This window comes from Lagenorhynchus albirostris, chromosome 16 (genome assembly GCF_949774975.1).
Source record: "Lagenorhynchus albirostris chromosome 16, mLagAlb1.1, whole genome shotgun sequence".
In the NCBI taxonomy this organism is placed as follows: domain Eukaryota; kingdom Metazoa; phylum Chordata; class Mammalia; order Artiodactyla; family Delphinidae; genus Lagenorhynchus; species Lagenorhynchus albirostris.
In genome coordinates, this window is record NC_083110.1 from 71,410,966 (window position 1) to 71,427,624 (window position 16,659).

Sequence of the window (16,659 nt, forward strand, 5' to 3'; positions counted from 1 at the left end):
CAATTCCCCAGGCTTTTCCTGCCATTTCCCCCTCATTAATGCCTCCTTCATAACTAGGAAAGGAAATGAAATTCATAAGCCAATGTTCTTACTCTTTGTCTAACTTTAGCAAAATTTTGCTGAAAGAGGCTGAAAGCACAAGTTCAAGTTGAGGATTCAGAATCAGCCGTGATTTTAATGACCCGTGCTCTCTAGATCCCTTTCTGCCAGAGGCTAATCTAATGTTTGGCACTGAAGTTTCCACTGAGGGTTTGAGAGTGATGATTGAAACAAACAAGAAAAAAAAAACCAACAACTTTTGCCAGTGTCCAGACGTCTCTGAATCCATGTTACACTGTTAATGTTCTAGCCATTTTTCCACCGAGGAATAAAAACCAATAAAATACTCTGCTATTGGATGTTCCTCTCTCATACCACCCTTATTTTAAATTACGTTATTTTTAACCTAATGCATAATGGTCTTTTCCTAATCATCCAGTGTTTCCAGTATCTGATGCAAGATCTAACAAGACTCTTACGTTTCATTCTAGATTTCCCTAGACACGAGAACTCGACTCAGTTTTGATTGTGAAAATAATGTAAGCTTTTTATGAACTATTTGACAAAATGATTGTAACTAGCAAACTTACAAAGTGCCTGTTAAACAGAACCTCTCACTTCAAGTCACAAGTTGGCTTCACTTGTTATATTAAGGTTCACTGCCCAATTTCACACATACATTCAAAACTTTTATTCTACCGCATTCCATACATGGCTCCATTTTCTGTTTCATTTCTACACTACTATCTTTTACCTCAGTTTTCAAGGCCTCTGTGAGGCTGAGAAAGATGCCCTCCTTAATCAAGCTTGGCCGCCATGTCAGAACAAAGGAAGACATTATGGCAGTTTCCGCATTAAGGCCCATGTGCATTTTTGCCTTCCCCATCACAATAGCAAATCTTACTGCACAAACAAAACAAGATATCAAAGAATCAACGGTATTAACTATGTATCTACTCTGCATAACACGTTATGCATTATCTTACAAGCATTCTATCTATATTTTCATCAGACTTAAGTTTCTTTAAAACACAAAATATCCATTTTATCAAAAAACTAAAAAAACAGGTTCATAAATAAATTCAGGACTGGCAAGGAAAATTACATTAAGTTAAAAAAAAATTCTCTGAAGTACATTAAACTAAGAAAAAAGGGGGGTGGGGGTGGGTCTCTATCTCAATGGTAGTCAGATTTGAATGTGCATTTGAAACACCTGCAGGGCTGGTTAATAGAGCTTTCTGGGTCCAACCCCCAGAGTTTCTAATGCAGTAGGTCTGGAGTCGGGCCTGAGAGTTTGCATTCATTCTCCCAAGTTCCCAGGTGATACTGCCAATGCTGCTCTGGGGACAACACTTTGACAACCAGTGATCTAACCATCCAGCTTTCCTGATCTGGCTGGCGTCCAAAAGTACAGTGGAATTTTAAATAGTGGATGTACAAAATCAAAGAAACTACGGAATCAATGACCATTATATTTCAATTGAAATATGTATTTTATACCCTAAAAAAAAACACACACACACAACAACACATTGACTTTAGATGACTGGAAGTTGTCACATACCATACGTGATGTGACCTTAACACAGGACAGTGCTAAACTGATCTTTGGGACACTAATTAAGTGCTAAACTGATCTTTGGGACACTAATAGTTTTTATACAGTTTTTTTACCAAAAGGCAAGACCGTCATAAATAAGATACTGAAAAATCATAATTACCATAAAAAGGTATGTATCAGATACTAGATAACATTCTAAAAGGCTCTAAACACCAGAGCGGTGGCCCTTGTACTGTAACTCAGATTCACCGTGCTGTTCTCTCTCTGAAAAGCATCTGCACTGCCAGGCTCAGGGGCAGGCATACCTGAGAAAGGCTTTTTCTTTACTGCTGTAAGAACATTTCAAATGAGCTCTACCCCCGTAACAGATTTTTACATGCACAATACAGTGTCATTAACTGTAGGCACCATGTTGCACAGCAGACCTCCAGAACTTATTCATCTTACAAATTGAAACTCTAGAGTCACTGAAGAGTTACTCCCTATCCTCTCCCCACTCCCTCCCAGGAGTCCTGAGCTGTAATTCCGTCTTACACATCACACATGCCCTGCATGCCCCTTGGCCAAGTCAGGTTTTGATTAAACACAAGATCACCTGTGGGGGAAGTAAACAACTACACTCTGCACTGTTCTGATGATGATGATGACGACAATGACGGTACATCAGAAACAATGACTAAGGAAAAGACTGTGCACTAATGGCCTGCGGTTTTGTGGGTTTTTTGTTTGTTTGTTTTTTTAAAGAATCAGTTGCTAACACGTGGAAATCATATTTCACATAAAATCTATATTTTCAGTCTCTGAGATGATCAGGTTTAGCAACCCTGGCCTCGCTTTCATTTCCATCTGGCCTTTCTGAGAGAGGCACAGCATTAGAACAAACCTATGTGGAAAACAGCCACTTTAACAGAATAATAACTCCCTACCCTCAAATTACCTCAAATATCTTTGTCTCAGTAGACTAAGAAAAAATAAACGTGTGTGCTGCAGATAGACAGAAAGGGGAACAATCCAGAGAAATACCAGGGGAAGTAAAAAGATACAATAAATGGGCCTCTAAAATTGAGGGCAATTAAGGACCAGGAAGGTGTTCTGGCCTGCAGAGAACTCCCTTGTTCCAAGAGTGGATTACTTACCTTCAGGACCACTACGTGTGGATCATGTCTCATAATCTATAGAATAATACAACTGCTTAACACTCTGCCACACCCACACCATCATCCCAGGCCCTTAGGTTCCTGCTTCCCTCAGACAGCATCTGGGATGGACAGACATACACCTGGACTGCAGGCTGAGAGGGCTGGGAGTGGGCATGAATTAGTGGTCTCTGCCATGAGCTGGACACTAAAAACTAGTGAGAAATGCCGTGGCTTTGCCAACTCTACTCTACTCTTGAGTTCCACAAATAGCTGTTTTGTTAGCTGTCTTCAATTTCCTCTGAAAGCTTGTACAGTCCTTACCGTAGAGGGCTGTTGTAAAGAATAAATGAAATAATGCATAAAGAGAAAGCACTCAGCATAGGTCTTAGCCTCTGTATAAATATGCAGATGTAATTTGCTACCAAACAGTAAGTTCTGTCCCTGTGAGGGGATATCTTATACACAAAGGGCTGCTAAACAGTGTCCACGCTAAACCTTACTTTTCAAAACTATTTTCATAGTGAAGTGAGTCTGTAGGTCTTACAGAATACCTGCTGCCATACATCAAATAATAAGAGGCATCCTACCGTACTTTTAAAAGACAAGGAGGGCTCACGTACAAATGAATACTCATGCTGTTTTATCTGCGATAAGAAATTATGACAACCAAATTAAGATTAAACATTTTAATCAACTATAATAAACCAATAATCATATATAAAAATTCTGATTCATGCATCAGATTACATAAATTATACAACTGTCATGTTACATAATGCTTACATACGTTGGAGTTTGTACCTGCAAAAATGTATACAAGTTACTAGAGCATTTTACTAAGTGTAATACTCTTCAGTTATAAATAATGCTTGTATCTTTCAAATACCTGCTAAATATATACATTTCTAGATCTGCAGCATTTTTTTTTTGTACCTCAAAATCAAACCACCCCTAAGATCGAAGATTGACAGGTCCAAATGTACCATTTGTTACAGACTTCAATTCCACTGTAAGAGTGTATTTTTTGACATGGAAAATAAATGAAATAAAATGTCAACTCCAGTTTAATGCTTGAAGAGCTTCTACACTTCTTATTAAGTACACCAGAAAACCCTTCTTATGCAGATTAATTAGTTAAGATGCTACCTATTACATATTAAATACCTCCAATGATTGCATCTGGATTATTAAACTTATAAATCTGTGAAAACGGGGGCTTTCAGTGTGTGCTGACAGACCCTTCCATGTATAATCATGAACCAGCAGCACTGCGATCCTTTCCCTTTTACTTCAAAGAGATCGAGGGAATGAGCATGCTTCATATTTCATTTACACACACACGTGACACCAACCATATCTATAAGACATATGAGCACACAGACATCAGAAAGTTTCACCTTGTTTTACAAATCCAAGGTAGGCTGCTTTTTCTAAAAACCTAAGAGGAAAAGAAGTTCTAGCGTAACAATTTCTAGATATATTAAAGACAGCAATTCTTTTTTTTTTTTTTTTTGAGATTCTCCTTGCTAAAGAATAAGCACCCTTATGGGGGTGGTAGGCAGTGGGGTGTGAGGGCGGAGGAGTCAGTGAAGGATGTGAGGAAAGCAAGTCTGTCACTAGCGAGCTGAGTTTTACTTAGGTTTCCATTCATGAAACCCTTTTAAATACAGGCAACATTTTCACAGCTGGAAAATTACAACGAAATCTTCACTTACTGCTAAAAGCAATAGATGTAGTTATGTATAATCTATGGATACTACTACATTCATGGGAGGATGGCAAAACTAGGCTCAATGCAGAATACAGCAGCAAAAAGCAATACTTAAATATTTTTCATGAATGGGTGACACATCATTTTATATACAATTCTAAGATTTATTCCCTGGTATTTAATAAATGAACTTGAAGCCTAAGTGGTAGGACAGTTATGTTCAATACTTTGAAGCTGAATTTTAGAACTGGGAGGGGAGCTGGTTGTAAAACTATACTGTTTAAAAAATATTAGCAGAAATATTTTTAATTATGTAACAGAAGTATGTTAAGCTTAAGACAGGTTTGAGACTATTATAAACTCTGCAATTTAAAAAAATCCTCTTATTGGTGGAAATATTTTTGAACATGCCTTTTTTAAGCATAAAAGCAAAAGTAAACTCTGTCTATAAGTCTACTGTGCTGCACGTTATTTAATGAGTACATATGTTTTATTTCCTTGTCTAAGTTACTAACAAAATATACCATTAGAATACTTAAAAGTTATAGTTTGCAAAAATAAACTAATGTGATCTTTTGGCCTTTTTTCCTACAACGCTAAAAATTAAAACTACTCTATTTGCACTTCTGCCCACAAACACAGGAAACACTGTTATGTTCACATAGGAACTCATTTTTACTTTTTGTTTTTAGTTCCTTATATTGACCGATTGATTATGAATATATATATATATATATAGTCAGTTTGATTCCAGGTCACGAGTGAAAGAAAGTTCATAAACGTCGGAACAGAACATTTCGGGCAGTGATAAATGCAGATTCAGTTTTCAATACAATTCTTGTCTCAGAATTAAAGATAAAAATATTGACGCAGTTATAACCAAATCATTAACGTATGGACAAGTCTAATCCTTAACAGTTTTTATACAGGCAAAGAATCCTCCTTAAAAATGAATTTCCTCATAAAAAGAATGGCAGTCCCTTAACCATACTTTTTCATGAGCTCTATTTACATAAAACATATCCCCAGTACAACACTGGCATCGTGGTTCATTCTATAAAGAGTAAATTTGGCCAAAGCATATTAAAATATCTGCAGATAATGTCATAATACTGCAAACACATGGATTTTAGTACTTTTAAAAGTGTAAGAAGAGCCTCAGTTATACTAACAACAGAAAAAACAAATACTAAGAATTGTGCAACATTTAATAAATGTTAACTAAAAATGGCACCATGTTAAAAAGAACTACCAAGACCTCAAAATAAAATTCTATACCACATTGTGAGGTTTATTACAGAAATTTAGAAGTGGAGGAAAAAGTCAGTGAAAGCTATTTCTCCTTGTCTCCTATTAAAAATTATTTGTATTTCAGAAAAATTTTCAGAATTTCAAAATTTATGCTCTCATAGAAAAACTGAAGAAACTCAGAAAAATACAAATAAGGGATTTTAGCTTGTGAATATAAGCTTGGCCAAGTATTATCTGATTCAAAATATTAAACTGAGCAAAACTATTATATGCCTTTGTATTTAACTCTCAATGAAGTCTTAGTAGAGATAAATATTAGACAGAAATGCATTTGGTAAAAGATTGGGGAATATATGTCTCCATATACAGGTGAATTTTTCATCTTAAATTTCCTTTAGAAAACACAGATTCAGTATTTCATAGTTATGTATTTCAGACTTTTAAAGTTAAAAAATCAGCAGATGATTAGTAATATTTTTGTATCATTTTCACTTTAAAGACTAATTCTGTACAAATATACAAAGAAAATTCATGATAGTAGTCAACATTTTTGGGGAGCAGACTTAAAAACAAAGCTGACACAATTCTGTAATACTGATTTATTCTTACAGGGTGGCTGTAGAATAGTGTAAAATGTCGTGCTAGTAAAGATCTATTCTAAAAACTCACCCCTCCTTTAGTAACTCTTATTTTGGTTCAGAAACCAAATGCAACCATCTGTTCCATTATTTTTGTAACTTGAAACCGAGCCTAATTTTTCATTCCTAGAATTTGTTCATTGCTTTGGGTTATCAGGCACCAGAATGATCACCTACTTCCCCCCACCCGCTCCAAATTATCTTCAGATATAAATTCCAAATATTTTCTTTGCTAGTACTGAATATTTTAAAGACATTCAGAATCTCAACAAATCACACTTGCTTATCTTCTGCTTATAGCTCAAACAAAACTCAAATATTAAGATAAAAAATTAATTCAAGAAATTCATGCTGTTGCAAGGTTAATGAAGTTTCCTAAAATACATCGTTCTTTAAAAAGGGGCTTTAGATCATTACTTTTGGAAAAAGAGAAAAGATTTGATGCTGGAATAATATATAGTAGCAGCTTATTTTGAAACCAAGGTTCACGTAGTCAAGAGTGATTTGAAGCAGCTTCTGTGTAACAAACCATTATAGTAGCAATGACGATTTGTTTTGCATTGACAGAGCACACATATTTTCAAATTAAGAAATCCTAATTGGTATCCTAATTTTAGAGGCAACCAGTTGTCTTTAAATGTTCTAAAAACACATGTATATATGAGGTATATGCATGTATTTTATATACAAAGATACATGAACAGATTATTCATGTACATATATGTATATAAAATATGAACTTTTTTTTAGTTGTGTTTATAATGAGCAGTATTCCTGCAGCTAAATCTGTACAAATTGACTTCTGAGAAACCAACCACAGTATCAGTTCTGCTTGATGAGAAACCTGTTCCTGAGGAATAAGTCATGTCCTTCTGAAGATACTCCTAGGCTATGGCAGATTAGCGGGCCAGCACCAGCACCTAAGTGAATCCTAAGGAACTGCTTGTTCATGAGAATCTGGCCCATCTTCACTTTAAAGGTTTAAATTATTTAGCTCACTTCAAAGGTCACTCTTGATAGTCCCTGCTAATATTTACAGGTGAAACAGTTCTTCACAATGAAGGAGAGTATGGAATGAAACCTGATAGTGTGGTCTCTCTCAGTAACGAGCTTTTCTTCTATTTTTTCTCTCTCTTTCTTCCTTTCTTTTTTCCCCAATTATAAATGCAGTGCCGTTGGCTTATGAACTAGTGGAGAACTTGCCAGCTTTCCTGGATGGTTCGTACGGCACTCTGAGAATACTGGGCGTCTCCTCCATCACCCTTACAAGGAGGTTGTCGATGTAGTCCTCCAGCTCCCGGATGTGGGAGTCTTTCCTCCTAAGGAGCTCTTTGTGTTTTACCAGCTCCTGCAGTACCTCCTCGTAGGTGAGACTACGGTAGCCTGCAGTGGCATCAAAAGGGTTGCTGTCCTAGAGTAGGATAAAGACGGTCACTTTAACAGACAGCACATCAGGGGCAAATTATGAGTTATTCTGAAGTTCTACTGTTTCAAACCCTTGTCAAACTCTTCTCTATCCTTGGCTAAAACTAGTGTGACAGTTCACAGAACGGCTAGCCAGTTCTGAGGAAAGGACTAAAGCAGATACACCAAAGCCTTGATTACAACTCTAAATTCTTAAATATAAGAAACTGACCACGTAATTTAAGATTAAGTTAAGAGATAAAATGCTCAATAATAGACATAATTAAAATAGACAAAATCGAAACATCTGTAAGAATTAACTTTAGGAAATATAAGAAGCTATTGAAAACTATACATTTGGATATCACTTTAGTCCTCGTGGAATCGCTTCCGCTAAACTGTAGTTTAATGTTATGCCTTTGCCTTTTTATTGAAGATGGTTACAAGAAACAGCAATATCAACTCTGCTTCTCCAGTTTGCTATGAGATGTTGATGGCATTCAGAACTAAATCCATGAGCATCCTTTATAAGAAGCTCCATGGGAGTAACTACTGTTTTAACTTATAGGCAAATAGAACCTTTTCTCCTCTGAGTAGTCTATTTTCTCCTCCTAGTACTAATACCTATACAATTTATTTTATTTCCCTTTTTGCCTTGGTTGTCAGGAAACTCAAGAGTTCAACTACAGTCATGCTAACACTTAAGATTAGTATATCTGCATTCTCTCCCATTTCACTTACTTTATTTTGTTTAACCTCATTCTATTGGTGAAAATTCTCTTAACACAAAGGCACAAACATAAACCAAAAAAAAGGCATTGATTCAATTCATTTTTATTACAAAGCATCCTAATATTAAAAGAAAAATATTTCTCAGAAATTTAATCAAAAAGGCACTGTAACATCATCTATTTAAAGTGCATAATATCTAGATGTTTCATTATGTAAAATATAATGCCAAAATATAAAGTAGCAATCTCTATGCCTTCTTATACATAGTTCTATCACCACATTCAACAACTTAAAATGGTTTTCATCACTTTCTTTCCAAACATTTCCATTTGGCTTTAAAGAAAATAAACTAAAAGACTGAGGAAATTGGCCTTGCTCTTAAGGACTAATAGTATCTAATCTATTCAGTGGAGGATGGAGAACGAGGACTGGTGAACGTAGAAAGGTCTTTTTTTTTCCTTTTTTGTCATAAGAATTAAATTTGTCTGTATTCAATTTCAGGATCTATTTTAATTTGCTATGCATCCAGGAGTTTTCATCAGTAAAACCAAAGTGTAACTTTTTATCCCCTCCTCATCAGGCCCCATGACTTTGCTGCACCAGAGAAACAAGCTAGAGCACAGATACCAATTTGATGCTTGTGTTACCCAAGCACACTCCCTTCTCTAGTATAAAGGCAAAACAATATTCCTGGCTGAAAACTTCTCCAATCCATAGAATCTCTCAGGTTTTGCAGAGAAGATATAGCTTGCATTAGGCCTTCAAAGATTTTGCCAGGCAGAAATGCGTAATGGGCATCTCAAGCAGTGGCTCTGCTTGTTCAAAGGAGGAAGCAAGGTTCAAGGCACAGTGGCTAATAAAGGTGATCAGTGGAGCACGGCTGGGAAATAAGGTTCAGGACAGGGCACAGAGAGAGAGGCTGAAACAGTGGGTTCCAAACAGAACATCAAGGATGTCTGATGCCATCACACTTAGTGTTATGGGAAATAGAAAGCCCATTGAAGGTTTCTAAACAGAGGAAAGATGATTAAAGCTAAGTTTTAGGAAAGTGGCAGCAGTGGGTAAAATCATTTAGAGGGACCGCGATTAGTTACAAAGCTATTTAAATAGTAAAGACAAAAGTTAGGAGGAGCCTCTACTAGATTAACAGAATAGAGAGGATGCTAAGAGGAAGTTTAAAAATGACTCATTTTACCATTAGAAACTGGGTATAGATACAACTTTATGAATTAGATTACCTTTGTCCCCCAAAACATTTCAGAATATTGTTTTACGACAACTAAAGGACAATTCTGGAGATACGTGTTGGTTTACTTTTTATTCTCTTCTCTTTCAGATCAATTAACTTTTTGTTAGAATAAGTATACACACATATTTACTAGTTTAATTGGTCATAAGTCGTCTAGAGATACAAAACTTAGATTTTCCTAAACACATTCCTATTCACATTTATTATACGCAGCAGGTTTCTGTAGAAAAGATAAGACATACCATAGAGCTAAATATATTTTAAACATTAATTAAAAATAAGCTAAAGTTTCTTACTTTAACCTAAGTAATTCTGCACAAATTTGAGACTGAAACCCACCTAAGTCTCACTTTCCTTCTCTGATAAATGAGATGTTCTCTAAGGTCCCTTTCAACTCTAACATTTCCTGGTCTGCAAAGAGGTTTTTCAGAACTGCATTCTAAAAAAGTGATTATGTCCAACTAATGTGATTTAATTTTTCTAAAACAATATTTACTGAAAAATAGCAGTTCTTGTGAGAACTGCAGGGATTAATGAAATTAAACTAAATGGGATTCATTACCAATTGATTGTTTTACCTTTTTTCTTAATTTAACATAATAATAGCATCAGACTGGGCCTCTCTTAATCAAATTATACATATATGAACTGATTTCTCCAAACTAATTAAGTGATAATATGCAGTTAGAAAATCATTTATATTGTTACATTTAACACTATACCAGTGCTACCAGAGAATGTAGTTAAAATAATTTTTTAACATTTCTCTACAGACAATGAGGATGAAAGACATGTCAAAAAATTCTTATTTTGACATAAGGAGTTTAAATTAATGCCATGATACAAATCAATCTAAAATTTAATCTCTCAAAATAATCAATTATTATCCCACAATACTGTTCAGCACTTAAGATATAAGCCATAATCTAGAATATACAAATCCATCATTTGGCTTATTTTTCCCCCTCACAACCATCTAATACTTATGGATAAACAGATTTCTTGGAAATACAGTTCTGACCTTTTCAATAAATTTTCCATTTGTCCTTTTATGTGAAAAATTTACCCCAAATTTCTGCATCAAGTTTTTATGCAAAAAAACATCTTAGAAACACATGTACTATAAACTATATTCTGGAAAAGAATATAAAATAATTAAAAACAGTTTTATGCTTAGTTCCACATTTTATCCCATATTTGAAAATCATGTAAACCTTCTAATTTTAGGCATAAGATTCTTAAATTGACTAATATACTCAATAAATACATCTATCCTTCTGTTTGTTGATATAATTCCAAATAAAATAAAGATTAATATTAACTAAATACAGTAGGAAATTAAAATATTTTCTGGTTACACAAATTATTTTGCTTAAAGAGGAAAACTCTCAGGCAAATGTAAAAATGAATTATTTTTTCAAAAGATACTTTTAATACTATTCTTAGAAAAACTAAAATTGAGAAATCTCCAAACTGGTAAAGACTCAGATAACCTAACATGGGACTCCTACATACTCAACAGTTTCTCCTCTAGCACTCCATAGAGATGGCACATATGTTTCTAAGATGTCTTCTTATATTGAAATTTAATGTAAATTTTTCTTCTCTCTTCCCGTTTCATAACCAATCCTTTTTCATTCCTACCCAAACTCTGTTAAAAATTTCCATATGCAGATATAAGAAAATAAGAGTTGGGTGAGTGAACAGAATTATTACATTAAGTTGTCTAACTGGAATTTTAAATAACAGTTGTGCAAAATACTTCGAGAATTACTATGATCTATTTTTACTTTACTCACAGTCTAGCCTTTTAAACTAGGAAATGTATATTTTTTACAATATTTAAATTTCAACAAAAGCAAATTATCAAGACTCAAAATAACTGAAGATTTAAAGAAAGGTTGTCCTGGTAACCAAATATTGGTGGGGTACTAACTGACATCCAAGGCAACTAGAGGAGAGAGAGAGAGATAAGATGAAGGCTTGGCATTCTCTGATCATCTCATTATTGTTCTAATGAGGAACTTTGCTCTGGGAATATCATCTCAGCTACTTTCACATCTTTTGTGCTACTCCCTTCATCTCCCTTTCAGTTCTTAATTAGGCCTTAAAGAGCTCACACTGCCCTTTCAACTGGCTACTGCTCCTGTTTAAACACTGCTTTCACAGACAGGTGTTGGCACTAGCATATAAGACATACAAACTTAATTACAAAATACTATGTCCAGAAGGGGAAAAAAATATAACTTGGTGGACAGCTATTATTAAAGAACTTAAGGTAAATTACTTCAAACATCTTATAATCTTCAACATAAAACTTGTTCAAATACTTTTTTCAATAACGATCAGTATGAGGATGAGCTTTCTCCTCTTAATTGTATCTTGCAGTAAATTAACAACACCTAGTAATCCTTTAACTGTCATTTAGAATAGTTAGTATTCCAGAGAAAAATAATCACACATCAAGGATTCTTTTATCACCTTTAAATCCCTGAACTAAAACAATTTTCACATTTTATTTCTTTAAAGAATTCTAAGGATGCTTTTACAGCAATAAATTACAAGATTTGGAAAAGTACATTTACAAGCACATAGAAATTGTAATTAAGGTTACTTAATAAACAATAGCTGCACATTAAATCGATTTTTTGATGTCGCATTTTGTTTGAGATTAAGTAACCGCCTGATAGAATTCATTTTACTATCTGATCAAAGGCTGACTTCATATATTCTGACGTTTCTCGCCAGTCTGCCATAATATAAAGACTTGAGTATTTATGAAACATCAAAACGTACACATCATGTACATTAAAACAGCAAAAACACAGTACAAAGTCCTCTGCCTCTATAGTGTTTTCTACCATTTTAAAAACAAATGACTGCATTTAGAATGGTTTACACAACACCATGGTTTCTTCTCAGCCTATCACACCACAGAAGACTGTGATATGCTATTGCTTCGAAAAATTCTTATTACACATCTGGATCACACACATTAAGGACAGATGGTTCAAAGAGCAACCACCAGCCTCTTGGAATAAAGGCTTTATTTCTGTTATTCAGTGAGAATTTAGTTTCCTACCAAGACATGTGCCCATATTTTTGTAAAGCAACTTATTCTCTCTAGGCTTAGTATAGTATTTAGAATAGACTGAAGATGTACTGGACCTCGGAACAGAGGTCGAAAACTGGACTTCAAATAACAATGAAATGAAGTTAAGATATCTGAATAATCCTTGCAAAATATGTGAGCTAATCTGGCTGGTCGCTACAAAGCCTGTTAATATATTTGGTTTTGTTCTGACTTGGAAGGTAAGTGTCGTAAAGGATCTTTCACACACACTCCTGGTTAAATGGGTCTCTGGCCAGGAAGCTCTTCCTACTGTTAAATGTTCACAAGCAGGTTTATTCTCCCCTCAACCTGATTTACAACAACAGTAACAAAATGGCAGCTTTCTCCACATGCTCTTATTTCACAACTATAATGCTGACATACAGCTTTCATATCGATTTTTAAACAGTCTGCAAACAAAACCTGTATATTCTAAATTGGCTTCAATTATAACTATGTTTGCGTACACTTCCATAGATCATACGGAAGTCACACCCTATGGTATATTAAAGATAAAGTTTGAATTTTGCTGTTTTTCTTTCTCCCTAAATCATCATACTAAGCTATAATCTGTGGATAACTGAGGGATTCAAGGAGACGGAGGCCTTTTTAGAAATGTGCCCCAGACAGAAAGACAGCTTGTGGCTTGGTTTTTGGTAATTCTCTAACCCCCTCTGCAACTTACCGGGATTTTCCTGAGGTCTTCATTACTTGTCGGATTCATATGAAAACTGAGCAATAAAAGACAAACATAAATGTTAAAAGCATATCATAGTACACGTGGGAGGAAACATAAAAACAGGACATTTTAACCAACATTGCAATAACAATTTCTAAACTCCTATATTACCTGAGTGAGTGAAATTTAATCCAGGATGTAACAGAAAAACAATATTTACTAAACATTCTAAAGCAGCTACAATTTTAAACTTTGAAGGAAAACCCTTCAGTATTATTAGAACTGAAGAACTGTACCTCTAACGTGTACTTTCTAAACATCTTTAAATATAAGCGATTTTACCTAGTGAGATGTTTTATAAAATTAAATTCTATAATGTTATTATTCATTTTATATACACACACTCACTTACCTTAGGCCTTCTAATATAAAACTGTAGAGACTTAAATAAATTTAGGTTGGGAAGACTGTAGACTAAAAGAGTTGAAGCAATCTTTTAAAACAATTATTTCTATAGGTATTAGAAAAATTAACCTTTAAATGTTATCCTATCAAGGAGAATGAATTCGGAGCTGTGTGAACCATTTCTGTCATTAATGAATTTCTAAGTAGCTGGTCTTCAAAATTTAAATACCCAAATGGACCAAAACAAAATGGATTTCTTGCATGCACAGAGGACGAAAACATCACAGCTGAATGCTATAATCGTTTTCTTCTTTGAAACATGTCCATTAGGAAGGGGACTGGAACCAAAAAGAAGCTAAACTTCAAAGCCATCTGGTGAGTAAATATTTCATCGTTGCTATTCAAGTTTAATTTTTACCCGGCACTTAAGAGTATTAGCCATTAGAACCTCTACAAAGCATTACTGTCCTAGGAACCTTTTTATTCCAAAAAAAAAAAAAAAGACTTAACTGTAAAATATATTTTTTCATTATCTGTGCTTTATCAGCCAAATAACTGGAATCCTTTGAAGAAATTCACTTTTAAAACTTTTGACTGTATGCACAAAAAGTCTGGACACTGAAAAGTATCTATTATTACAAGTACATATCCCCAGCTGTAAATCTACAGGGCATGCAGGCATGTACAACCACCTCAAGAGAATTTCTCACATATCCAACGTTTCATTTGTTATGACTAAGATTTGTAGTACTAGCTTCCAGAACCGGTTGCTGACCTTTTCTACCTAGAACTCCTGTGGATAAACCTGGTATTTCAGTAGAGCTGGGTGACATGGTAGGGAAGACTGAAACATGTTTTAAATACCTACGATGCACCATTTACAGGCCGACTCGGCTGACACATTTTCTCATTCCCTGTACCTCACCGTCTTTATTGTGTTCTGTATGGTCCCAGACTAGAGTCACTGTACCGGCAAAGTCTCAAAAGCCTGACAGAAAAGTGGCTTAAAAGAAAACAAATACAAACCCAAAATACATTATCACGTGGTACCCCTAGGCCTAGAGTGCCGAGGGAGCAGCTGATAACATGCACAGTTCTCAGCCTCCCTGATTTTCAGTCCAAGGAGGTCAACACCAGGGACCAGTGGGACTAATCTCTCCTTGTCCCGTGATCTCACAGCATGTTGCTCTCTAATAGGTCAAGAAACGCATTCTGCTGCATCTCTCTCCATCCGACTGTGACATTCTCGAAGACAAACTGATTTACATTCAGTGTAACGGCACACCGTACTGGTTACAGGCAGAGAAGTGCTTGAGGGCCCTGGAACCACATGGTGTGAACTCAAATCCTGGTTCTGCCCTCTACTTACTTGCCTTTGAGTGTGTCTGGGTTCCTTCCTCTGTAAAATGGGGATGGTAACAGGATCTACCATGTAAGACTACTGGGAAGATTAAATGAGTTGACCACATGTAAAACACTTAGCACAGTGGTTAACAGACAACATGTTCAGTAAATTATTTTAATAAACATTTGCATAGCCCTTAGAAAGTGCCAGATACTGTGCTAAGCACTTTACCAAAATTAACTCATTTAATCTTCATAACCCTTAAGGTAGGTATGCTCTTCATTTTCAAAAGAAGGAAATGAATCACAGAGAGGTTAGGTAGCTTGTGTGAGGTTGTCCAGTGGATGAGTGTTGGAGGTGACACAGTCCTAGCCCTGTTTTCTGCTCATAGATCTACCTAGTGAGCACAGGCCGCATGGCTGAAGCCCTGAACACACAGGACGCGTGGATCAATCAGATGTTTTGAGTAAGCACACAGGAGAGATGCCCTTGTAGGGGGAGAGCACCCCTGAGAGTTAAATCCTTAGACCACCCAGAGGAAGGAAACGTTCTATCGCAGCATTAGTCAAGGAAGGTCTACTAAGTCAAGGAAAAAGTAGAACTTAAAATTACATGACGGTTAGGTTCGGCAGGCCAGAGAAAGAGAACTCTGAAGACACATGCTGTCTGGGGATGCCGGACAGCGGTGCCACTGCAGGACACGGAGCAGACTGGTACACAGGAAGCGGGGTGGGAAGGAGCCCCTGAAGGGTTGTCATGCAGAAGATGAGCTCTTAGAGCTGATCCATAGAGCAACAGGCCATTTTTGACAAATTTAATCTTTCATAAATGTTATTTAGATGTTTCATATCTATCCTATCACATCCTTGAAGAATAAACAGTATTATGACTGTATAAATTTCATTATATGTCTCAGGAAGAAATTATTGAACTGAGAAATAGAAATGCTGGTATTATATTAATTGTAATAAGAGTTTTGAAGGAACAGACATTTAGGACAAAAATTTTATCAAAATCACGAACCTAACCATATGTACTATCCAACGTCTTCAGCCTATGGGGAAGTGAAACTCAGTGACAACCTGAAAAGTGTCTGAGAATTCTCAAGAATGGTCACAACTGTAAGGGAAAGAGGTATGGAGCACAGCGAGCCCCAGCTCTTTGCCATTGTACCTGAGTGTAACCTAAGCTCGCCCACACTCTCCAGCAGCCCAGTGCAGCGATCTGAGGCCAGGGCTCTGGTACTGGCCATTGTCTGGAATCTAAAGGCAGGACCCCGCTCCTGTGTTCGGCTTTATATTCACAAACTGACGCATCAAATACGTGACCAACTCAGTCATTCACAGCTGCTTTTTTTGATCTGTTCTTAAGTGGGAAAAAAAAAGTTAACTGAA

At 35.7% G+C, this 16,659-nt stretch overlaps 1 protein-coding gene across 5 annotated transcripts in view; it reads right to left on the reverse strand.

The window, feature by feature from the left end:
* Positions 1-3,410: 3,410 nt before the first annotated feature.
* Positions 3,411-16,659, reverse strand: part of RAB11FIP2 (RAB11 family interacting protein 2) — a 41,049-nt gene continuing 27,800 nt past the window's right edge. For 2 of the 5 annotated variants that reach the window (XR_009536098.1, XR_009536097.1), the window contains 2 exons: positions 13,522-13,567; positions 7,682-7,750 (listed from right to left, as the gene is read on the reverse strand). Coding sequence is in view for 1 of the 5 variants with exons in the window: in XM_060126371.1 (XP_059982354.1) it covers positions 7,520-7,750; positions 13,522-13,567 (277 nt within the window). In the remaining 4 variants the exon portion in view is untranslated. Of the gene's footprint in view, positions 7,751-13,521; positions 13,568-16,659 lie in introns of those variants that run through there. The other 3 variants (XM_060126371.1, XR_009536099.1, XR_009536100.1) reach the window with 3 other exon arrangements.